Source organism: Protopterus annectens, chromosome 11.part0 (genome assembly GCF_019279795.1).
Source record: "Protopterus annectens isolate FY-2018-M chromosome 11.part0, PAN1.0, whole genome shotgun sequence".
NCBI lineage: Eukaryota > Metazoa > Chordata > Ceratodontiformes > Protopteridae > Protopterus > Protopterus annectens.
In genome coordinates, this window is record NC_056745.1 from 835,384,091 (window position 1) to 835,410,471 (window position 26,381).

Sequence of the window (26,381 nt, forward strand, 5' to 3'; positions counted from 1 at the left end):
AAACCTTACATTGTCCACTTGTCACACACCCACTCAGACCTCTCAACCAGTTGGGGGCACATTTCGACAGAATCAGGGACAAGTCAAGAAAAATCAGAGACACTTTTAAAATATTAGTGCTATTAACTTGAAACATAGACAGAATCAAAGCATATGAATTAATACACTTTTTCTGAAGTAAAAGAAGTTTATAACTCTTAATTATTGTCATTATTCATTAAGTATAATTCCCCACCTTTCCTCCAAAAGTCAATAGTTTTAGGAGGGATTAAGAGGGACAGAGTTAAAATTTGAGTCAAAATCACGGACAGTTGAGAGGTATGCCCACTGTAATCACATGCTCTAGTAAAGAAAATCTGAAAACCGAGGACTACAACTGTTCATTAAAGAAAACGTACGGCAATAGTTTTGGTTACAGCAGTTTGCCGTACTTGGTATATTTTGCTTCCGGGATTAACTTGGATCACTAAACATAAATGAAAAACAGTGGCTGTTTGCTTTTGCTCTGAATAATTCAAGTTTGAGTGTAATATGTTCTGATGGTGGATTATATTACTTTAGAGCAACAAACAGAATCGCTATCAAGTTTGGGTGACCATCTATTATGTACTGTGTTTAAACGTGGAATTTCTTGACTGTCAGATCTCAAGTGTCATGTGTTTTCCCTGGACTGCTACTTCACTAAATGAAACCATTGTGGATTGTGGCTCCTTGTGCTTGAAATGAATAACGATTTAGCTCCTCTTTCACCGGTGCCATTGGAACAAGCTGTTCTTGAAACTTGTTTTCAGCAGTTAGGCATTTTTTCATACGACCGAGCAAAAGATTATGTGGAAAAGGAGAAAGAGAACAATAAAAGCGCCGGTGCCAGCTGGTCGTCGCTTCTGGCGGCCCTGGCACACCTGGCAGCTGCAGAAAAAGCATATCACAGTATGACGTTTCTGGGACAAAAACTTGGTAGGACATCAATTTTTATTTTGCTTTGTGTCAGTATATTAGCAAATAGAAAAAGTAGTCATGTTAACTACATGTTCTACACCATGTAACGTAAAGAACTAGAAAATTCATTTTCTAAATATAAAATTTAAGTAAGATACATATGCTTGTGCACTATAGTCCTGGACGTTAGCGGATTTTGGGCAGCAAATTATTAAGGCTGTTTAATGCAGTCTTAGCGCCATCTGGTGGAATTTTATTTAGGTTTCGATGTTGCTTGCATTCAAACTGATAAGTAACATGCATCTATCTCGAGTTTCCAAGCCACGGACCTCATACCTCTCAACTGTCTCTGATTTTGACACTTTTTAGCTCTGTTCCTCTTAATTCCTCCTAAAACTGGTGACTTTTGGAGACTGAGTTGCAGTTAATAATAATTAGAGTTACATAGTTCTTTTACTTTAGAAACTATATTTATTTGCATTTTCTTATTCAGTTAAGATCTCAAGTTAACAACACTGATATTTTAAAAAGTGTCCCTGATTATTTCTCAATTTGTCCCTATTTAGTGGAGCGGTATGATAGCCACCTGTCAGGCATTTTTCCTGGCATTCAGGAGTTCGGCGCTGTTTTGGTGTCTTGATAACTAGTTGTCAGATAGTTTGAATCTCTTCAAATAGTATGTGTTTTTATTCCGTATTAATATAATTTTTTAGTCTCCGTGTTTATCTGATGAAATAGTTTTTCGAATGTACTGATTCCTGAAAACTCACTTGGCTCAATTTGTACACAGAAAATAAATCCCCCATACACACTCACTACAATTCCAGTCTCACATAGACCTACCATGACAGCAAACCAAACACATAAACACACAAAAACATACTCTGAGGCTCTAAATAAAAATCTGCCTAAGCAGCAGAGACCTCCAAAGCAGACACCCAAGCAACCGCTACCCCAAAACAAAACACGTGCAACACATAGCTCACAAAGCCAGTGTGCTGAACAGTCACAGCCCTTAAGGCTAAAAAACACACCTGATACACTTGTAATAGGTGACTATCGTCAGGCACACTGACGTCCCGCTCACCAGGCTGAACAAGGAGAAGGTCACGGTGAGCTGCCTGTCGGGCGCTAGGATCCACCACATAACACAAGCACTCAGGTCACTCCAAGGCAAGTACAAATATGACTCCGTCATTGTCCATGATGGTGTGAATGACCTGAGACGTACCTCCCTGGACTACATGAAAAGAGACATAAAGGAGCTCTCTGAGCATGTGGCCCAGGCTGGTATGACCCTGACCTGAGTAGCATCTTACCCTCACCAAGAATGATGCCACAATATGAAGACAAGATGATCAATTTCAACAATTGGCTTAAGTATTGGTGTCATTCAAAGGGATCCAATGCCTGTCAGCCTGGGATGACATGCTCGACAAGCCACGATGCTTCGCTAGGGACGGCTTGCACCTGTCACCCCTGGGCTTTCGGATATTGGCAAAGGCTCTTGCTACCCCCATAGTGCCTTTTTTAGGCAAGGCTCAAAAGACAAACCCACCTCCATAGGTATCACAAGGGATAAGAAACTAAGAGTAATGCTACTCAACACCAGAAGTCTAAACCTCAAGATGCATGCACTCAAACTCTCCTTAGCATGGAGAACATCGATATCTGTGCAGTAACAGAAACCTGGTTCAAGGCTCCCGAGAGCACCCCAGCACTGCCAGGTTATACCTCATACCATGCTTTTCAGCCCCAAAACTTGGACCGAACCAGAAAAGGAGGGGGAGTATCAATATTCGTCAAAGATACCCACACCTCCAGGTTGGTGGCACAGCACAAAGCATCAGAGACTATCCATGTGCAACTAACAGTGGGTAAAACTGCCTTCCAGTTTATAGCCTGCTACAGACCACCCTCCCAAACCCAGGAACCCCACTCGGCCAAATATGAAGGTCTCTCCAAACACCATTATATTGGGCGACTTCAACTACCCAAACATAGACTGGGAGCATTACTCTAGCTCCAACACCCTAGCTCAAAGGTTCCTAGAATTTATAAACTCAAACGCTATGGAACAACTTGTTACCACTCCCACGAGGGGAAAACATACTGGGCCTGATCATCACCAACATGGGGACTCTGTGTTCCAGACCAGAAGTGTATCCCTCACTGGTGAGATCAGACCGTAAACTAATCTCACTGGATATTCACATTCCGACCCCACCCCCTGCCCAGAAAACCACAGTGATAAACTTCTCTAAAACAAATTTCACACTCCTCAAAACCGAGGTGGAATCCTTCAAAGCCCCCGGGCCTGTGGAAAATACGGCCCAGACCGCAGAATCCTTTATAAACCAAGACCCAATCCTCCAAAGGCAGACGTCCTGTCTGGTGGACCCCAGCCATAAACAAACTATACAATAGAATGAGGAAGCTACTACATGATAGAGCAAAATCCCAAAACGGGAAGGCATCTCTGATCAGTGTTAGCAAAAAACTACAGGCACTCATAAAATCGTCTAAGGCCAGCTTCGAGAGAAAAATTGCACAGGACACTAAGGATAATCACAAGGCTTTCTTTAGTTATGTTAGGAACCTGGGTGGGAATTCCCAGATATGCTCAGAATTGGTCCAAAATGACAAAAAATACACCAAACCCACAGACATTGCCAACATCCTAGCTGACAGGTTCAGTGCAAACTTCTCCCTCCCCACCAAAGGGCAAATATCTATCCCAGCAGAGTGCTGCCCCCCTGACATCTCAGATGCTCAGGTAAAAGCTGCCCTCTCCAAAGCAAAAAACACAGCATCAATGGGACCAGACGGTGTCCGGGCTGCATCCTACATGAACTCCAAGAAGAGCTAAACCCAAACATAAAACTACTGTTCAATCTCAGCCTTACCACAGGATATGTACCCAGAGAGTGGCGTACAGCAACAGTGGTCCCTCTCCACAAAGGTGGTGCCTCAACGGATCCTGGAAACTATCGCCCCATAAGCCTGACTAGCTTGGTCTGCAAAGCTATGGAAAGGATCATCATGGACCTCATAAAAAAGATATTGGGGACCTACAGACACTGGATCCTACCCAGTTCGGCTTTGTTAAGGGCAGATCCTGCCTCTTAAACCTGGTCGATTTCTTTGAAACAGTCACCAAGGCCATTGACGAGGGGAAGGTGGTCCACACAGCCTACCTGGACCTCGCAAAAGCCTTCAATACAATACCCCACTCGGACATTATAGATAAGCTCACCAGCTTAAATATAAACCCCTATGTCACTAGATGGGTTGCAAACTGGCTCAAGGACAGAACCCACATGGTTAGAATTGCTGGAGCCATGTCAGACTCCAAACCAGTTACAAGTGGCATCCCACAAGGCTCAGTCCTGGGACCTGTCCTGTTCGGTATATATTTCTCAGAGGTACAGGCCAACACGGAAGGACTGTGGCTGACCAAGTTCGCAGATGACTGCAAACTGGACGCTATAATCGACTCTCCAGCCGACACAAGCATCCTCCAAAGGGGCCTCATAGAAACAGACAACTGGTGCCAGAGCCATGGCCTCAAGCTAAACGCCAAGAAGTGTATAGTCATCCCCTTTGGCAAAAACAAAGTGCCCCCAAATTACCACATGGGTGGTAATCCATTAAGTACGGAAGAAGTAATTAGGGACCTGGGGACCCAAGTTGATAGCAATCTCTCATTTGACAACCACTTGGCCAAAGTGGTTAGAAAATTTTATATAGCCCACCTAATCATGAAGGGATTCACATCTAGATCAGGGGAGGTCAGCGTGCCTCTATACTCATCCCTCATCAGGCCCATAATTGAGTAGAATGCCCCTTTTGGGATGTACCTTACCAGACACCTGCAGCAATTGGAAAGACCCCAAAAGTACCTCACCAAGAGGATCAAAGGGCTCAAACAGATGCCATATGCTGCCCGGTTAAAGAAACTCCAGCTCTACTCAATGGCATACCGCCTGCTCAGAGGCGATCTGTGCCTGATGTATAAAGCCATGTCCAACCCGGAATTAATGGACATGCTGCACCTCAGAAAATCCAAATCCCATCGAGCTACACACTCGAGAGACTTGAACCTCAGCACTGAAATAAATAGGACATGCTGGAGGGACAGATTCATAACCCAGAGGCTCCCTTCACTCTGGAATAAAATTCCAGTCCAGGTTAGGCAGAGTCCCTCATTGACTCTCTTCAAGAGGAATCTTGATGAGTGGATGGGAGATGGTAGGTTTACCCCGGGTATCACTTCTGTGTCACTGTTAGACAGAGGCACAGTATACTAACCTCGAAAAAGGGCATAGCAAAATTCATTTAAAATGGGTGGCGAAAGCCAAACACACTCTGGCTAGGCTTATAAATGCCCTAGGGCAGATAGCCTAGTATGAACCTATGAATATGTCAAACATACACACAGAGATGTGGGAAAGAGAGAGACAGACAGTGACAGAGAGATTTCCATCATGAGGCCTGTCCCACCCACCACACATCCAATTGGCTAATATCACATGATGTGCTGATGTCAATCACTGTAGACATTGCTTTTGGTAGCCCTCAGCCCTAGAGTGTCTGTGGTGCTTGTGATAACTGTGTAACACAATAGTATAAATCAGTATTCATCTAGCATTTGTATACCCAGTCCTGTCAAATGTAAAGTTGTGTGTGACTGAGTGTTGTCTCTGTGTTTCCAGAGGAATGGTTTATGGCCCATTCGCACACACACTGCGCTTCCCATTGCCCATGTTAGCAGTCCTGCTGATGTCAGTCATCTTGAAATAACCCTCTGGCCAAGTCTCAGCCCTATAAGCTGCGTGGTGCTTGCAATACTTGTGTAATACTGTAGTGTAGAAAAATAGGTAGTTCTAATCCCAAACATGGCAACTGTAAAAGTGTGTGTGTGTGTGTGTGTGTGTGTGTGTGTGTGTGTGTGTGTGTGTGGAGATGAATGATTTTGAGGCCATTCCCAGTCACTACACCTCCCATTGCCATACTTTAGCAAGCCTGCTGATGTCCGTCACCTTGAAATAACCCTATGGACAAGTGCCAGCTCCCTAAGCTCCATGGCACTTGCGACAACTGCGTAATACTATAGTGTAGCATACTAGTTAGGTAGGAGTTTAATCCCAGACATGGCAACTGTGAAACTTTGTGTGTTTGTGTGAGTGTGTGTGTGTGTGTCTTTGATGATACCTGATTTTATGGACATTCACACTTACTACTCTCCCCTCACCCCTCCTTTACCACTGCTGCTGATGTTAGTCACCTTCAAAGATACCTGTGGAGAGCTCCCAGCATGTAAGCTCCATGGCGCATGCCATAAATGCGAAGCAATGTAGTAGCAGTAACTACATAGGTATGGATTTGAATTTCATCTGTGGCAAGTGTTTGTGTGTGTGTGTACATATGTATGTCTGTACCTCAAAGAATTTGGCCCCATTTACACCCAGTACACATCTCAGAGCCTGACTTGAGCAGTCCTGCAGATGTCATCCACCTTAGAAGTACCTGTTGCCAATCCTAAACCATGTCAGGTCAGTGGCGCATGTGGTAAATGCATAACATAATGGTCCATAAAGTTTGTTAGAGTTTTGAACCTAACACCTGGCAAATGTAAATATGTGTGTAGGGTAAAAATTTTTTTTTGGGATCTCTCACCCACTACATCACCCAGTGCCAGTATTTACAAGGGCTGGTGATGTTCCTCACCTTAGAAGTACCTTAGGACAACATCCATCCTATAAGCTCCGTGGCTCATGCGATAAATGTGGTACACTATAGCAGCAATACATAGCTAGGTAGGGGTTTGAATCTCAGTACTGGCATGTGTGTGTGTGTGTGTGTGTGTGTGTGTGTGTGTGTGTGTGTGTCTGTCATCAGTATCCTGTGTGTAGGTTGCTGTGATTGTGTAATAACAGGATCCATTGTGGGGCGGGATTTGCTAAATTATTATGTTGAGGACCTAGTATATATATATCACAGCGTCCACCTTACAAGAACAACAGATGTCAAACACCGGAGAGGCTGGTGCAGACAATCCGTACCCCTACATGTGACATTATGTATTGGTGAACAATATAGGCAACCCTTCTATTACTCTGAGAACACTCACCACCCACGGCTCATACATAAATACACTTGACTAGGCAACAGCCACAATATTGGTAGTTCCCTGCATATTGCCACACAGATAGTAACCATGGTGTGATTTCAGTGGACTACATGCCTGTTGACCACAACAGTGCCACTGACATCAGAAGTACTTTGATGAGTTACATCCCCTGACTGTGTGTTATCCAACAAGTAAAAGGACGTGGCACCCCGTTCCATCCCTGCAGTAGGCAAATAAATGCTTACAGTGGCCCTTTTGCTATGTTCCCCACTGGACGCCTGCAACAACCATACCTTATACACACGCCCTGTTTTTGACAGACGCCACTAACTCCACTGAATACCTGTGTCATGCTGTCAGTGTAGGTGCAAGCACAACCTCAGTTACATAGCCAGGTCTCACCAAATGAGGTCAGGAATGCTACATCAGAAGATAACAATCTGTCTACACAACATGCCGCAGAAACCTGAAGTACACTTCCACACGTCCAAGAACATGCATGTGGGAAATGTACACAACCTAGACAATGTCCATGCTATGGAATATAGATCACCTACATGGGAAGCAGTGCACATCACTGGCCACCCACAATAGTAACCCAGATGAGTGGATGGTGAATACAATACCCACCCCTGGGGACCATTCCAGGGACTACACCCCTGAGCCATACTGGAGACTATTGTCATGTGGCCTGATGCCAAGGTATTCCCTTTGCCTAGGCTTGTACAGCCTTCAGGCCCATTCACATACTGCACACCTGTGAAGCAGTGAAACCTTTGCATCTCAGTACTCAAGTAGTCAAGTGTGTGTGTGTGTGTGTGTGTGTGTGTGTGTGTGTGTGTGTGTGTGTGTGTGTGTGTGTGTGGAATTGAATGATTTTGAAGCCATTCACACTCCCTACACCTTCCATTGCCCTACTTTAGTACGCCTGCTGATGTCATTCACCTTGAAATAACCCTTTGGCAGTGCTTCATTCCTATAAGCTCTGTGTCTCTTACGATAACTGTGTAATACTGTAGTGTAGCAAACTAGTTAGGTAGGAGTTCTAATCTTGATCCTGCCAACTGTGATAATGTGTGTTTCTCTGAGAGAGAGTTTGTGTGTATTCTATGACACCTGATTTTGTGCTCATTCACACTTACTACATTTCCCTTACTCCTCCTTTAGCACTGCTGCTGATGTCACTCACTTTCAAAGGCAGTACTTGCTAGACATTCCTGCATGTCCCTCAGTGTTGCTGCATGTTTCTGGTCAGCCTCCGTGATGAGTTTGCAACATGTGTTGTCATCTGTCTTAGATGGGCATCTGTTTATTTTCTACATTAATGTTGTCCCATACTTCATGCAAACATACATGACTGACTGCACTGTTTGCCATGGTATATGCAATGGTGAGGTAAGGCTACTTCTCCCACTCCTGAGTGCTAGTTTTCGGATATGGGATCCATTACATGGTTTGTAAGATGTGTACAAGCCACTGCTGCCTCTGTTGCAGGTGAGTGGGCAGATGTCATGGGCATAGTCCTTAGACCGCAGACCATTACTTGGTGTGACATTGAGGCCCTGTACTTGACGGAAGGTGTGTACTCTAGAAGAGTGAATTCTGTCAGTACCTCAAAAGCTGCTTCCACAATATGTTATTTGGAGTGTGTGCACACATATGCTTCCAGTGTTTGTTAAGTTATGCATTCCCCATATTTGTTGTCCTAACATAGGATTCCATTTTACACATTCATTGCTCGTGTTAGGATCACATTACAGGATGTAAAAGGTGTGGACTGTGGTATTGTGATTTGCCGTTGTTTAGATCAGGAACAGCTGCTATTGTAATAGTGGTGTATACACGTTTGTAGCTACTGTATAAGGGTAATGTTTCAGACATGTCCCTACTGTATGCCATTTGTCCCACCATCATGTTCATCTCTGTCCACACATCTTGCACTGACAGGTTGTTAGGTATACTGCAGGACTCTTGTATACCCTTCAGATATACCACCATGGTGACCACTGTGATGCACTACAGTTAACAGCAACAACAAGTGAACATCTACAGCATGCATTGTGGGTAGGTGTGTTAAATGTGTGCATGGCAAATACCATGGCCATAACATGGCTGGTGTATTGGCAAACCTGAACAAAACAACTCCATACTCACCAGCTACAGGCTGCTCCCCCAGTTGTATACCAGAGGGACCTACATAGTTGTGTGAGAGACGTAATGTCAGTAGCCACAACTGTCGCATTGGTACAGAGTGGTAGAAGCATTTCCATACATCAACAGTACAAACCCACAATACTAGAGATCATGCACATCTGTTCATTACTACACTGCAGCAACAGACTATGTTATCTGACATATGCATGTAGATACTTTACAGATGAAAATGGATAAGCAACAGTGCTCTTACTAATGTGCCCTGGGGCCTTACCTGCATGCTCCTCGTCCATTGTGTGGGTGGCACCCACCTCCACAATGCTATCTTCAGGTTCCTGGCTTGGCTGGTGGACTTGTGCCCCATGGCTGGCGAGGAGCTCCTCAGCATGTGTCAGTGGGGGCTGGTTGGCATGATACCCACCTGTGGCTAGCTGGTCCCTCCTAACTGTAGCAACACGCTGATGGGCGTGGCGGATCAGATCGGTGCATCGATGCCGCACCTGCTCATAACTGCAGTTATGCAGGCCGACATCATTTACCCTGTGGACGAGCTCGTTCCACAGGGCGGTCCACTCCTGCAGATCATGGGCCCTGCGGCCAAATAGTGTGCCATGATGTAGTATGATGAAGTTTATAATTACATCATTTTCCTGGGGTGTATATGCAGGGAGCCGTTCCCAGTTGTACCTGGAAGACATAAACAGGAAAAAAGGTCAGAGGACCTCATATTGCAAGGATATAAAAGTTGTTACTTGACATCTCTCTCTCCTCCCCACCATATCTGCAACAATAATCTAAACACACAAATCAATGGTTATGTTTACACCAAACCTACTGTTGGGACATATGTCCTGTTGTTCAGCAAATATTGAAATGTGTTTTATTCATGTTCCATGTTGAAACACTATCATTGGTGGCCTGTTGCTATCAATGTAACCTGCATGCCGTTGTAATGGTCACTGTGGTTCCATATATGCATGTGTTCTGTTTGCTATGCAACTGTTTCAAACCTGGTGTTTTGGGTTAATGGGAATATCTATGCATGCTGTTATAACTAATCCTAAATTGTGTTGACTTTTACTAACCAACATATGTTCTAAAACTGCAACACCATAGCATGTTTGGGAAGGCCATTCCCAGCGGACCCACCTCTACCAGCTCATCTGGCCGTGGCACCGGGCCCCAGCACATCTGAGACCCACCCCGGGACCTCCTCGTCCACTAGTTCTGCACCACCTTCAGGTGGAACCGCCTCAGGGGATGGGGCTCACCCCCCCGGTAGTGGGCGTGGACAGGATCCTATCACCTGAAGTCGGGTACAGGGACTGGTACATAGGGAGCTCCACAGAAGATTGGGAGATCCTGCTATGCCAGCTTGAGGGCCATTTGGTGCAATTAGAGGGTCAGCCTGCCCCTCCTGCTCAGCCCACAGCACAGTCACCTTCGGGACCGTGAAGGTGCAGTGGTGACTGCCCATGGGTGGGGACCTCAGTCCCACTATTTCCATTTGGGGGCTCATGGGCTTCCAATTTCCAAACACTCCTCCCCGTCCAAGGTGTTTTTACCCCCCACATGTGTCATATGTCACCAGTGTATGTTGTCTTCTGTCCCCATAATGCCTTTTTTAGGCCGTACCAAATTTTTAAACCCTCCAACATAACAGTACTGCTGCTCAATGCTAGGAGTTTAAGTAAAAAACTGCACTCCCCGGAAGTAGTCCTCACGCTGGAGAATGCAGACATATGTGCAGTCACGGAAACGTGGTTCAGAGCCTGGAAAGCATCCCAGCTAGCAAAGGTTACAATGCCTTTCGCATATTTTGTTTCCCTCAGCTCAGGATAAAACAAAGGGAGGAAGTGTCTCAGTTTTCATAACGGACAAGTACATTGCTAAACTGGGCCAACAACCTGACTCGCTTGAGCTGTTTCATGCCCAGCTAATCATAGATGCAACCCCCTATCATATCCTTGCTAGCTACAGATCCCCTAGTATGAGTCTGGAAGACCACACCTCCTACCTATACCTACTGCAGTCTCTTAACATTCAGTCTTGCACTGTACTTATGGGTGACTTTCAACTACCCCTCCATACAGTGGGAGGCTTATACGACCCATAATTCATGTGCTCAGAGGCTTTTGGACTTCATCAATGCAAACACCCTGAAGCAACAATTTAGTTCCCCAACTAGAGGTACAGATATATCCTAGACCTAGTACTCAAGAACATGGGGGATGCTGCTTCCTCCCATGCATTTAACTCAATCCTGATAAGATCTGACCACAAAATGATCTTTAGTATTAAAACTAGCCTAAAACCCACATCAAATTCCAAACCTGTTGAGAGCTTTGCTAAGGCCAACTACCTGAAACTAATTGATAGCTTATTAAACTTCCATGCCCCTCCAAACCCGGATGACACTGAAGCCTACTATGAGCTGTACACAAAAACACTGTACAGCCACATTCATAGCTGCATAGAGTAGGCAGTAACTGTCCAAATCAAACCTATGATTACTGACAAAATTAACCACCCTGGTGAACCCCTAGTATAAATAGGCTATTCAACAAAATGAAAAAAAAAATCCTGTCCAGAGCCAAGGAGGAACAGACAAAACAGTTAAAAAAGAAAGGGAAATACTCCGCAATGTGCTGAGTATAATCATGAATGGTAACACTTACACCCAGCCTGAATGTTCCAGAACATCTTCCTCTATGTCTAAGGGGTCCTCTATGTCTAAGGAGTCAGGCAAGAGAAAAAAAAGCATAAATCATGATTTTATGTGATAAAAGAAGCCAAAAAACGCAGAATGAGGTTAGAAATGGATGGCTACATTGGGAATACTAAAAACCTTTTTCCTTCACAGAGAAATGGGAATTCAAGTTGAGATTTTCCAGTTAAAATATATAAACAGTCATATCAAGTTATTCTGTGTATAGTCAAAATCACCTCCAAATACCTTGTTTGAAATGCAGATTTTATGTATGGCTTAGACTCAGTGCTGGTGTTCAGTGTGAATTCCAAAACCTATTGGAATACAGCCACGGAAAGGAGTCTACACAGCTCTAGCTGCTGCTAATAGACCAAGGCAAAGGAGGAGATGAGTTTTCAGACCCCAGTTAATTTATCACAGTCTGTGTAAGGTGGAAATTGTAGTGCACTACAGGGTGGATAGAGACACATTACAGGAACTCTGTAGACTCTGTCTTCTTCCACTCAGACCCAGGGCAAACCAAGGGTAACCAATATCAGTCGAGACAAAAGTATGTGTAGCACTTAGAATTTTAGTTACAGGAACCTTTCAGAGACCATCAGAGGACATGCTGGGGGTGTCACAGGTGTCAGCATCCAGGATCCTCCATCAATTCCTGAATGTTGTGCTCCAACATGCTAATGACCTCATGTATTTTCCCTGTACACCTAAGGACAGGGCCACAAATATGCAGGAGTTCTACCCTGTAGCACACTACTGGGTGCCATAGATTGTACACATATAGAAATCAAGGCACCACCCGGGGAACAGCGAAGGGTCGACATAAACAGAAGGAGGTTCCACTCCATTAACTGCCAAGTCATGTGTAATGCTAATGGAATCATCTTGAATGTGTGTGCTGGCAACCCAGGCAGTTATTGCACAGGGTCATATATTGGGGGATGCAGGTTATGCACTGGAACCATGACTGATGATGCCCATCAGAAATGCAAACACACCTACTGAAGAATGCCATAATGAGGCACACACTTAAACCAGAAATATCATAAAGCATGTGTTTGGGCTGCTGAAGTCATGGTTCCACTGCCTAGAAACATCTGGGGGAGCCCTGCAGTGCAATCCACGTACATGTACTGAAATCTTCACCATCTGTGCCATGCTTCACATCCTGAGAAAACAACTTCAGCAGGATCAACAAGGGGAAGAGGCACACATCCTACCACCAATGGTAAGGTCACCACAGCCACACTCAGGTGAGGAGTCAGAGGGGAAACCAGGAGCTGTTGTGGGTGTAGGCAGACATGCGCATGCTCAATATGCCCTTGCATTGGCTAAAAGGCAACACATAGCACACTCTGTCACCACCTAAGGGGCTAAAACCTTCATCCTACACACATACATAGAGTAATATCGATGCCAGGCAATGCTAACAACCTTTACCTACCCATGTAATGGCTGTGTACTGCTAGCATCAGACAGACCCGGCCCTGAACTAAAACTGTAGCAACTGCTGGATTTATAAGCCAAGTGTTAAACCTGGAGTGTTAAAACAGAACTGTGTAATAATGCAAATGAATGGCATATCCTTGCATGTTGTTACTTGGTAATGTAAGTAAGTAAAAGTAGGGTGATTTGTACAGCAATGATTTCAACATGTGACAGCAGTCTTATGTGAATACATGTGTCCTGAATCAAGTAATAAGTCTCTGGCATCAAAGATTCACCATTCATACCTCTCCAAAGTACTGATGGTCACCAAATGTCCTCAGTTTCGTCTCATACTTTGTACTGGAAAATCTTTAGAGAGAAGTTGGGAAGTAATGAGACACATTTCAGTTTGACTTCATAACCCTCAGAAGATTCTTAAATAATAATGCAAAAAATTGTTTTGCTTCTACCAACTAACTTTGTAAGATCAAAATGTCAAAAGTACAATTAGCAAAACAACATCACAAACACAGATAAACTAAGCACTAAGTTAGCTGTGCATCCTGAGCATCAGATACAAAGGTTATGTATCCCTGAATCCAAAAGATAGAAAACAGGGATATGGCACAGTTATACTCGCCTGCACAGGGTGTTGTGGGGGGGTCTAAAATAACACAAAAGGTAAGTGAGTGCATGTGAATAAGAATGAGAAACAGGCAGACATTTGGATAAAGTAACAAATGGCCACTGAGACAGAATGAGCTTTAAACCTCACGGCTGAACCATATAACTGTTGTGTGTGTGCCTATATGGGCCCTTCATGTGAAATTTGGTGTGTTGAGTGTCTGCAAGAACACAGCCAAACTCTGTATCTTAGTATGTTGGACAGGTGTGAGCCATGAATGGCAGAGGTGGCAGTTCTTCATTGTCATACCGGACCACTAGAACTGGCTCTGCCAGGAGTTGCACTGGCACGTCTGTGGTCAGATGCACTGCTGCTACCTGAACATGACTGATGGCTGTCCAAGATCTCCTCACGATGAAGCTCAGGTCCACAACCCCATGGCCTGCCACGTCTAGGTGTGGACAACACAACCACTGATTGAGCAGTGGAAGTAGTGTAGTGCCACCATGGGAGCATGATCGGGCACAGCCACGTCAGCTAACATCAGATGATGTGGTTGACCTATGCCCACATGGATGCCGTCTTCCTCCCAGCAGGCATTCCATCAGACTCCGCCCATTCCAGTGTGTTATTCATTCAATCCATTGAATCAGCAACATGGTGGAGGCAGTCACACATGTCAGCCTATGCCACATTTACAACTCTAAGCATTTTTATGGAGGAAATGTTGGAGCATGCCTGCGTCTCTGTGATGGTCGTAAACATACGTTGAGTGGCACGGGAAGACTCACCTGGATCAGGTGGAGGATGGACAGCAGGCTTCCTCCTATGTGGCACCTCGCCCACACTTTGGCTATGGCCAGCATCAGCAGAAACTGAAGCTGCGGTTAACCACACTACCCTGATTGAGTGTCTCACTGTCCACCTGTCCAGTATGTGAGGGCTCACTGGAATTGGTTGATGTATTTGTTGAATGTCAGCCTCAGTGTCAGATTCAACTTGTGCACCCCCAACTGTACCTGTTTGGCCACCATCGTCATCAGAGCCTGCTGATACTCTGACATCAGGTGGTAAGAGCCCTACACTTCCACTGTCAGGATCACTTTTGATAATAAACGACAAACACAGGAAAGAAATTAATACCTACACTACTGTAGTCCAGTATATGCTAACAAACAAACTAACAGTGGTACCACTGTTACATACAGTACAGAAATACACACAGCAGTCCTGACATAAAATAAATATTTTTCTTTGAATTGCTCATCAGTACTGGCATAAAAATGTTTGGCTTACCATGTGGAGATGATTGTAGGCTCCCTATGGAGGATGGTCCTGGAAGAAGTTAAGCAAAAGGTAAGGACACCATCCTCACAATTAACAGTAGCACAGGGGATTAAAACTTTTTGCCTTTTTTAATTTCTCCAAGTCTTTTGGGTTTCTAATACCATGACGGGAATGGACCCCATTCCTAAGTCAAAGTACGATTAAAGTTCATGAAATTAGTATTGTTTCACTCTTTGATGTTAGCCAAAAGTGCTCTTCGGTGCACCCGCAGTGTGCCTAGTAATGACTCCTTCTGCAATTCGTATGAATTGGTAACATATCTAAATACGATTGCAAATTATTTTTTATAAGACCAGTTGCTCCTTCCACTACTGGAACTGTTTGGGTATCTTTCTTCCACATGGCTGTCATTTCTGCCTGCAAATCCAGGTATTTTTTGACTTTGTGTCTCTGTATGCAAGACACTGTAGTCACTGGGTATGTCTATTTCAATGATCAATGCTACTTTTGTCTTCTTTTCTTGGACCACTATATCCGGTTTTCTAGCAACAAGGTGTGTGACTGTTTCCAATTCAGTTTTATAAAACCTACATATGACTGTTATCTCCCACATGTTCAATGGACTTTGTAAACCAGCTGTCTTGGGCTGCCAATATTAACCTTTCATTTCTTGATTAACATGAGGCTCTTCCAGAAGTTTTCTATACTTGCAACTGTATTTATGTTTTTTCCACACTTCTTGCCTTCTCATCTAGTTTTTCACTTTATATTCTTTCTTTTGTTTTTTAGCACATTCAGTTGCTGCCTGGTTTTTATCTACTTCTGGTATAATTTCCATTCCTGCTTGACATCTATATGCTGCTGCTAAATTAAGCAGAGATGTCATCTTAGATTTATTCTCCTCATGTTTCAAAACTTTAACTACATTTGGATCCTGTGAGGTCAGCAGATATGTGTGGAGTCCCATGATTGTAGATCTATACATGTAGTCAATTTCAAGGAGGCCCATCCCTCCTTCAGAGCGGGGAATATATAATCTTGGTATACACTGATTTTTATAAATTATTTGGTAAGCATGAAGCATCCTTCTTGTTTTAATATCCAATCTATCCAACACTTTTTGGGGCCAGTCAGTCACTCCAAAACTATAAGTTAGGACAGGAAGAGCAAATTGATTTATGGCTTGGATCTTGTTCCTAGATGCAGGAAGAGCAAATTGATTTATGGTTTGGATCTTGTTCCTAGATATTAATGCTGTTTTCAGGATTAATTTAAGTCTTCTAAAGTACTCCTTACTGAGCATTATTCACATTTCCTTCATCAATTCCCAAGTATTTATACACTCCCTCTTGGTCAAGTTCTTTTACATCACATTCTTGTCCCAAACTTATGTTTTCCTGGTGGTGCAGTTTTCCTTTTTTAAAGGTTGCATTTGCACATTTATCAAGACCAAATGACATTCCAATATCATCTGAAAAAGATTTGACAACCTGCAGCTGTGCTTTCAGTTCATCTGATGAGCTATATAGTTATAAGTTTGCCCTTTATATGTCCACCAATGATACTTTTAACAATGACACATCCACCCCAAGCCCATGTGTAAACAGCCAGAATGTTTAACTGTATACATCTACAACTATCCCCCAAAAAAATATTATTAAACAGAACTTAAGCATTGCTGTCAATATTTTACTATACAAGAAGTATTTAACAATTGAGATAGGTAAGCCTACCTGGAAGCTCCTCCTGGGACATACTTGTCCTCTCTTTAACAGCAGCACCAGCATTAATGACATGCTGTTGTGCACTTTCCACTGAACTGTTTGGATCCCTGACAGTGGACAGGAACTCATTTGGTGTCAGTGGTGGCTCTGTAGCAGCCCCCCCCCCGGTAGCCATCCATTCATGGGCCACTGCAGCTACTCTCCTCCAAGCCAGTGAAATTGTGTCAGTGGTCCTATGGCACACCTGATAATATAGATGCACTGGCCACCTACTGCGTGCACATCAGCCAGTATCTGCTGCCAAATTTGCATTCTGGCATACATAGCGCCACATCCCCTCTCAAGTAGAAGGGCACCATGTTGCCTAACTGCTTCTACATTGACTTCATTTTCAAGGTCACAGAAAGGGGGTTTGTGGGGATTGGGACACCTGGGAGCCATAGTCCTAGGTGACATAAAACACAAAAGAAGGATCATACACAGGTCTCACATAAATAAAATTTCTGCTGAGATCTAACACACAAAAGGTAGTATTTCAGCATTACCCACTAGAGAAACCATATACAGTCAAGATAGTTAAATATAAAAAATGGAATTGTGTGGTTGTAACATATTACAATCACATACAAAGCAAGGCTGGATCCAAAACAAGGAAAGTAACCATAGCAAATTTTGTTTGTGCCAACACAGAAATAAAACTTGGCTCCCCCACCCCAAAAACAACAGGCAAATGACTAATTTTGCTAACAAACTGTCAGTGAACTGCTAAAAGTGATATCAAAGAAACTGTCCCAAAAACATGTGTACACATTTACTGCAGAACACTCAATTTTATGCAATTGCCAGTCACGTGCACTCCCCTAGAGGTGTCTGTGGGTCATCCTAGAAGGGTAACACCCCTGTGTCAGTGACAGTACAGGACATTTACATCTGAAATTACAGTATAAAAAGAGTGCAAAGAGAAAAATAGTTGTAACATTTTGTGATGACAGTTAATAAGCCTGTCCAACTGTGAAAGTAAAATGTCCTGACAAACATGCACTTTATAAGCACTTACACAAGTGCATAGATCGTGCTGTCTCTAACAGAACCAAGATGCTGTCCTCCAAAAAAAGAAGCCAATCTGGTGGTCCTCTGCCGTAAACAAACTTTACAACAGAAGAAAGAAACTGTTGCAGAAAAGAGTAAAATCCCATGACTGGAAGAATTCCCTGGTCAGCCTCACTAAGAAGCTGAGAGCCCTCATAAAATCTTCCAAATCTAGTTATGAAAACAAGATCGCCACTGATTCTAAAGACAACCACAAAGCATTCTATAGCTATGTCAAGAATCTCAATGGCAGCACTCAGATCTGCTCTGAGTTACAGCACAATGGCACTAAATATATAGAACCAACTGATATTGCCAACATCCTGGCAGATAGGTTCATTGCTAACTTTACCCCCACCCCCTGACCGGCCCGTCTCTATACCTGTAGAATGCAAAGTTCCTGTAATCACGGCTGCACTGGTAAAAACCACACTCTCCAAAGCCAAGAACACAGCATCCATGGGACCTGACAACATCCCGGGCTGCGTTCTACATGAACTACAGAGTGAACTGGCACCCCACCTAAACACCATGTTCAATCATAGCCTCGCCTCAGGTTTTATGCCCACTGAATGGCGCACAGCAACACTTATCCCACGCCACAAAGGGGGAGCCACCACGGACCCCGGGAACTACAGCCCCATTTGCCTAACGAGCCTGGTCTGCAAGGCCATGGAATGTATCATCGTGGAACGTATAAACAAAGACATTGGTAATCTCCAAACTCTGGACCCCACCCAGTTTGGGTTTGTAAAAGGCAGATCATGTCTCCTAAACCTGATTGACTTCTTTGAAGCAGTCACCAAAGCCGTAGACTAGGATAAGGGGGTTCACACAACCCAACTACATCTCGCCAAGGCTTTTGACACCATCCCCCACTCTGGAATTATAGAGAAACTCACTAAACTAGGTATAAATCCCTATGTCACAAGATGGGTTGCCAGCTGGCTCACTGACAGAACCCACATTGTGAAAGTAGCCGACTCCAAATCTGACTTCAGATAAGTGACAAGTGGAGTACAACAGGGTTCAATCCTGGGTCGTCTCCTGTTTGGTGTCTACTTTTCTGAAGTACAGGCCAACACAGAAGGTCTTTGGCCAACGAAGTTCGCAGAGGGCTGCAAACTAGGAGCCATAATTGAAACTTTTAACAATGTGGACATCCTACAAAAGGGCCTCACTGAGACCGATGCTTGGTGCCAAAGCCATGGCCTCAAGCTCAGTGTCAAAATGTACATTGTCATCCCCTTTGGTAAAAACTCTGTACCCATGAGCTACCACATAGGTGGTAGTCTACTTAACACCGAAAGTGTGATAAGAGACCTTGGGACACAGGTGGACAGTAGTCTCTCCTTTGATAATCACATCACCACAGTAGTCAGGAAATCCTTCTACGTGGCACACCTCCTCACAAAAGGTTTCTCATCCAGGAAAAAAGAGGTAATTGTTCCCCTCTACTCATCACTCATTAGACCCATTGTAGAGTACAACACCCCTTTTAGCATGTACCTCACAAGACATCTACAGCAACTGGAAAGGCCGTAGAAGTACCTCACAAAGAGGATTACCAGCCTCAAACAGATGCCCTATGCAGACCGTCTCAAAAAAACTCCAGCTTTACTCCGTCGCATATCGCCTACTCGGAGGCGATCTCTCCCTAACATACAAAGCTATGTCAAACCCAGAGCTGTTGGACATGCTTCACTTAATGAAATCCCAATCCCTCCAAGCTACACGCTCTAGGGACCTAAACCTTGTCACCACAATAAACAGAACATGCTGGAGGGATAGATTCCTGTCCCAGAGACTTCCCATACTCTGGAACAAACTATCTATTTATATCAAACAAAGCTCCTCATTAGCACTCTTCAAGACGAATCTTGATGATTGGATGGGAAATAGGAAATTCACCCCGGGCATCACCTCTGTGGCTCTACTCGACAGGGGCACAGGAGAATAATTTTCTTGGGTGGTGAAAGCCAGGGTACCTTTTTGGCTAGGCTTGCATAGGCCCTAGGGCTGGTAGCCTAGTAACTACCTATGAACATGCCTGTGCAACCAGTAAACTTAAAAAATCACCAGCAGCCACAAGAACACTAAAAACCCGTAATGTTAGAAAAAGAAGATAATAATGAGAACAAAAACCCACTCGGGCTACCACGACATAAAACTGTTAAAACTTTAATGCTGAATACAAAAACGGGTAAGCACTTTCAAGCAAAACTGCTCTTCATCAGATCCATAAACTAAAACCGTTTACTTTGTTTAAAAAGGCATTCCTAGCCAATCGGAGTCAGGTATTCGGCCTACGCCTCCTTAGTGCCGGCTTTAAAGGCAAAACACCATTCAGTCCAGGAAGCTGATATGCCTGTAGGTCAGCTATCCATTTGAGTTCACTAAACTCAGTGTCTTGGTACAGCTCACCTCCTCTCATGTTCTCCTTCTGTATATAAAGTGCCATAAATTTAAAGGAGTGCTTAGGGTTCAGTAAAATATGCTCTGCTAAGGCATTATGTTTATCTTTGTTACGTATATCCCTTGTATGCTGCAGTATTCTTGCTTTAAACATCTGATTGTTTTTGCCTACATAAAACAAAACACATTTCTGACAATTAGCAAGGTAGACCAAGTTTTTTGTCAAACAGTTCGCATATAGCTTTGGCTTATATTCCACATTAGTAACTGGATGTCGAAAAAGATTCGAAGAGTCACTATACTAACCGCCTTTACAGTGCACACATGGAAAAGTACCTCTCCTAATATGTTTCTTTTCTCTTTGTAACCTTTTACAAAGATATATATCCTTACATAACATTCTTCTCAAGTTCAGCCCATTTTTATAACTGAACTTAGATGTCTCCCCCACAATATTTATGATTTGATCATTTGTTATTAATATTCCAGATGTCATTTTATTCCAATGTTGCAGTATTCACTAGTTGGTTTACCCTTCCTCCGATCAGCTTGTCCGGCCAAGTTTCCAAAGCTTTTCCAGTCCCAGATGGTGCATTAGATGTCAGACGTGTTGGCAGATACGTGGGCCATAAATGTGACATCTGCGTGCCCCGGCCCGCAGAACTTTCAGCCGCCAGCCGTACACCAGGTGTTCCTGCTACTTGCGGATGTCGAATCAGTTTCGCATCACGATACGTACCCCATTGGGGATTATTTCAGTCCTTTTTTGTAGTACTGTAGTCTGTTAATGTCCAGTAAGAGCAAGTGCAACAGTGGTCGCCAAATTCCCCATAAAGACACCCACGACCAGTGTCTCTTTTGTTTGGGCAGCGATCAAGGATTATAAAAACTGCGCCATTTTTAAGTTGTTTGTCCCTAAGACCCTTCGTTGCCGACTTCAGGCCCTAGACTTATACCTTGAAAACCAGCGCCTTAGATCACTGTCTGTATGGAAGCCGCCTTTGACACCCCATCCGAACCACCTAGGAAGAGACCCAAGCCCACGTGGCCATTTACTTCCACTGTGCCTCCCCCTGCCGATTCTCAGCCTGTAGCCATCGTCAGTTTGACTGAGGAATTGGCATCCGCCACTTCGGATAAAGCAGGTACCTAGCAGGAGGCCGCACAATCCAGAGCAGATGACACATCGGGGGAGGATATCCCGGCGCCTGATTCAGACACTGGGGGGGAACCAGTAACTGAGATGGGCACTTTGGACCAGGCCTCCACCGTTCCTTCTGTGACTTCCAGGCCTACCACCAGCCAGACACCGGCTAGGCCTACCAAGAAAAAACAAAAGGCAAGGCATATTCCGCCACCCCTGGAAGCCTGCCCGACTGGCAGGCCTTCAGCCAGAGCCTCTGCAATGCTTTCCTGGCCCTTAGGCTTACTGCAGACCTTCCTTAGGCTGCTCCACCTATTTTCAGCCCAAGGCCTCTCCTGCCTGAGAGAACACCTAGCCACCCTGCAGAGAAGGAAATGTCAGACTCCTCAGAAGATTCCTTGTCCTACTCTTCATAGATTTCTTCCCCTCTGGGGTATGGATCCCCGGAAGAAGCCTTTGCAGAACCTGACTCCCCTGTGGAAGACCTTACCTTTGGGGAGACAGTCAACCTTATGAAATAACATTTCAAATGGGATTGCTCAGACATGTCTGAGGCCCAAAAAAGATTATATGACCTGATCTGTATGGAATCTCCAAACACGGCTCCTGTTCCACCTGTCCAGCCTGCCTTCTTGGATGCTTTTGCTGCAGCATGCTTGAATCCAGATTCCCAGCCACCTACCCCTAGAATGGCAGACAGATTATACAGGGTACCTGATGCAGAGAATTTCCTATTCAAGTGCCCTCTTGCAGACCCAGTTACTATTTCTCTTGCTACTGACAGGGCAACCAAACATCTCCCTACTACCACTGTCCTGCCTGCAGGTAAAGACAGCAAGGCCATGGAGAGGTGGGGAAAGAAGATTTACACTTCTGCTACCCTAGCTTTTAGGGCTATGAATTACCATTCACACATGGCCAAATACTTTACTAGACAAACCCTCTAAAGATCTCAGTGGTATCTCTGACTGTGCTGTAAAGGCATCCCTGTCTTCCTTGCTCAGGCTCATCTCTCAAGTTAATAAACACTCTCTCAGGTGTGTGTATGATGCAGCTGAGGCCTCTGCCAGGTCAGCTGCATCTGCTTCTGTGTTGAGGAGATACTTCTGTCTGCGTCTACAGCCCCTCCCGGGTGACTTCAAGACCAAACTCTTGGATGCACCCTTGGATCACTCTGCCCTTTTTGGCACCAAGGTGGCTGACCTTTTCAAGTCACTCCAGCAAAAAGGGAAAGAACTCCAAGACTTAAAGCATCTCCTTGTCTCTCCAATCCTAAAGTTCCAGAGAAACTACCCAGCTAAGACATAATTCATATGGAAAACTTCTAGGCCTTGCCCCCTCCAGGTCTAGAAGACTCCACATGAGACTATCTACTCAGCCTAGGACTCCTCAGACAACTGCCCAGAGACTCCCTTTCCAGAAAGGGCAGGCAGTGTCTGACTGCCTGCCTCCTTTTCTTCCCCCACTTCCTCCCACCATATCTCTATCTTCCCGTGTCTCTCACTGCCTCCCAGCATGGGCCCTAGTGACATCCGACAAATGGGTTTTGACAATCCTGAAGAAGGGTTACTTATCTCTTGGATCTCTCCTCTTCCAAGACTACCTATCCTTCTTCCACCCCCCCCAGGGTCCCTTCTACCCATGGTTTTAAACAGACTGTTACTCCAAGGCACCATAGAACTAGTTCCCCCTTGGCTCAAGGGAAAGGCTTCTACTCCAGAACCTTTCTGGTGCCCAGGAAGGAAGGACCATGGAGACCCATCCTAGATCTTTCCTGTCTCAACCTCTTCTTGAAGGTCCCCTCCTTCAGGATGATAAAACTCCCCATTCTCTTTCCCCTCCTCCTTCCTCAGGCCTTCATGGTGACCCTGGACATCAAGGAGGCCTGCCTGCACATTCCCATAAAACCATCTTCCAGGAAATTCGTCAGATTCAAAGCAGGATCCTCTCATTTTCAGTTCTGTGCCTTGCCTTTTGGACTCTCCACTGCACCAAGGGTATTTACAAATGCGAGAAACTGCCCTAAGTGTGGAGCATAAAGGGTATAACTGTTTTGCAGGACAAGGAGAATGCAAATTTTCCCATACCTAGGTGACCTTCTCATTCAAGCAGTATACAAACAAACCCTCCTCACCCACACAAAGGAGCTTCTGCTCCTGCAGCAGTCTCTAGGGTTCCTCATAAACTTCCCCAAATCCCAACTAAATCCTACACAAGACATTGTCTATCCTAGTATGCAGAATCAGGACAGACCTCAGGATGGCCTTTCTACCGGAGGAAAAAGTACTTTCCTTGAGCCACCATCTACAGTCCACCCTCCTCTCACCCATCCTGACTGCGAGGGAATTCCTCAGGCTCCTTGGGTACATGACAGCCACTATTACCATGATACCCCTGGCAAGGCTACACTTGAAGAAAATGCAATGGTATCTGCTCTCGGTATGGACCCAGCACTCACACACCCTCTAGTTCAGGATCCCACTCCTCCTCTGCCTCCAGCAAGAACTGAAGTGGTGCCTGGCCCAGGTTGCCCAAAACCCGGCCCTCCCTCTGCAAATGCCCTCCGCTTCCCAAATTATGCACACTGACGCATCAGATCTGGGCTTGGGGGGGGTGACTCTGGACACAAGAACAGTGCAAGGTTTGTAGACAGACAAACATTGGCACATCAGCATCAAGGAAATGTCAGCCATTCTCTTTGCCCTGCAGGCCTTCCAGCCTTTCCTCAGACAGGGCACCCTGAAGATCTTTACAGATAACACCATGGTGATGTGATACTTGAACAAGCAAGGACGGCTGAAGTCCTACCGCCTCTGTAGGCTAGCTTTACAGGTATGGGATCTGGCTATCTCCCAGGGGATCTCCCTCCAGGCAGCCTACATCCCATCCCAACACAATTGTCAGTCAGACTCCCTAAGCAGAACCACTTCAGACAGTCAAGAATGGATGCTGTCAACAGATGTTTTCCTAGATCTGATCCACAGGTGGGGTATCCACAGATAGACCTGTTCACCTCCTCTACAGACAGGCAACTCCAGAGCTACTGCTTCAGACCTTACGACCTGAAGGCACTGCAAACAGATAATTTCTAAATGTCTTGGAAGGGGAGATTCCTGTACGCCTCCCCCACCCCTTCTCTCTGATCCAGAGTCTCCTACTGAAAATTCAGCAGGACTCACTGAAAATGTTTTTCTTGAGTCCCTACTGGCCAAGGCAGCACTGGTTCCCCCTACTTCTTCATCTCTCCAAGGGAAGTCACCACAAGTTACCCCCCTCAGTGGATCTACTCATACAGCACAATGGGACACAGATTCACCTAGAGTGGAGATCCCTGCATCGCTCCCTGTGGCTAATAGGATTCTGATTCCCTTCAGACACCTGTACAATGAGGACATGCTCTCAGTCCTGCAGGAGGCCAGGAAACCCAGCACAAGAAAATCTCTCTTGAAATGGAGAAGGTTTTCTATCTGGTGTCACAAAAGACAGATGAAGCAGCTGGACAGCGACCTGCCTCTGTTTCTGTCCTACATGTGTGAACTGCTGAAGACAGGCTTGTCTTACTCTTCCTTTAAAGCACACCTGTCTGCCATTTCTACCTGCTTGCCTATGGAACCTCCACTACCTTCCAGACTTCCAGCCAAGCTATTCCTAAAGGGTGTTTTACACTTAAGACCCCCCCCCCCCAGAAAATCGACCTCTCCTTCCTGGAACCTTAATTATGTCCTAGAAAAACTTACTCTGCCACCCTTCAAACCAAGCTGGCAAGGCTGGCTTGAAATTTTGCACTTGAAAGACTGTACTACTAGTAGCTCTGACCTCAGCCAAGAGGGTCTCTGTGCTCCAAGCCCTTATGGCTACCCCACCCTTCCTACTTTTCCATATGGACAGGGTCACCATCACAATTAATCCCTCCTTCATCCCCAAGGTGGTCAGTGACCTTTCCCTGAATCAGGTTATTCACCTACCCACCTTTTTTCCTAACCCTGAGGAAGACAGTGAGAGGGCCCTACACACCCTGGATGTCCACAGGCAACTTCAGTTCTGTTTGCATAAGACCAAGCCTTTACGCAAATCAGACCAGCTGTTTTTCCTTCCAATCCAGGTCTCTGGCGAAAACTGTTGGAAAACAAACCATTTCTTCTTGGATTGCTAAAGCCATTTCCTTTTGTTACACACACCATAAGAAGACACTGTCAGGCAATGTTAGAGACCATTCCAAAAGAGCCATGGTTTCCTCTGTAGCATTTTTCAAAGACCTAGACACCAACTCCATTCTGGAAGCAGCTACCTGGTCCTCTGTGCACACCTTCACCAGACACTATAAATTGGACCACATTTCCAGGGCCAGGGCAAGATTTGCCAGGGCTATCCTGCATGGGTTCCTGGGATCCTCATCCAGAACACTTGCCAGCCAGCAGTGAGTTTTGTACTCACCCACTAATGAATACTGCAGCATTGGAATAGAAGGATATAGGAAAGTTGTGTAAAATTTTACCATAACCATAGATGTCCCTTCTCTTCCATGTTGCAGTATTCCTTCCCTCCAACCATTCCCCTCTTATCCTTGCACTTGCTCTCTTCTGCTTCTGTACAGGCTAGGCGATCAGGACTGGCTCCGTCTGGGGCTTCCTTGGTTCTGAGGGCGTGCGCAGATGTCACCTTTATGGCCCATGTACCTGCCAACACGTCAGACATCCAACGCACCTTCTGGGACTGGAAAAGCTTTGGAAAGC

General features: G+C 44.9%; 1 protein-coding gene across 1 annotated transcript in view; it reads left to right on the forward strand.

The window, feature by feature from the left end:
• The first annotated feature begins 439 nt into the window (after positions 1 to 439).
• Positions 440 to 26,381, forward strand: part of KICS2 (KICSTOR subunit 2) — a 117,204-nt gene continuing 91,262 nt past the window's right edge. The window contains exon 1 of the mRNA XM_044088249.1: positions 440 to 957. Coding sequence (XP_043944184.1) covers positions 723 to 957 — 235 coding nt within the window. The 5' untranslated portion in view covers positions 440 to 722. The remainder of the gene's footprint in view (positions 958 to 26,381) is intronic.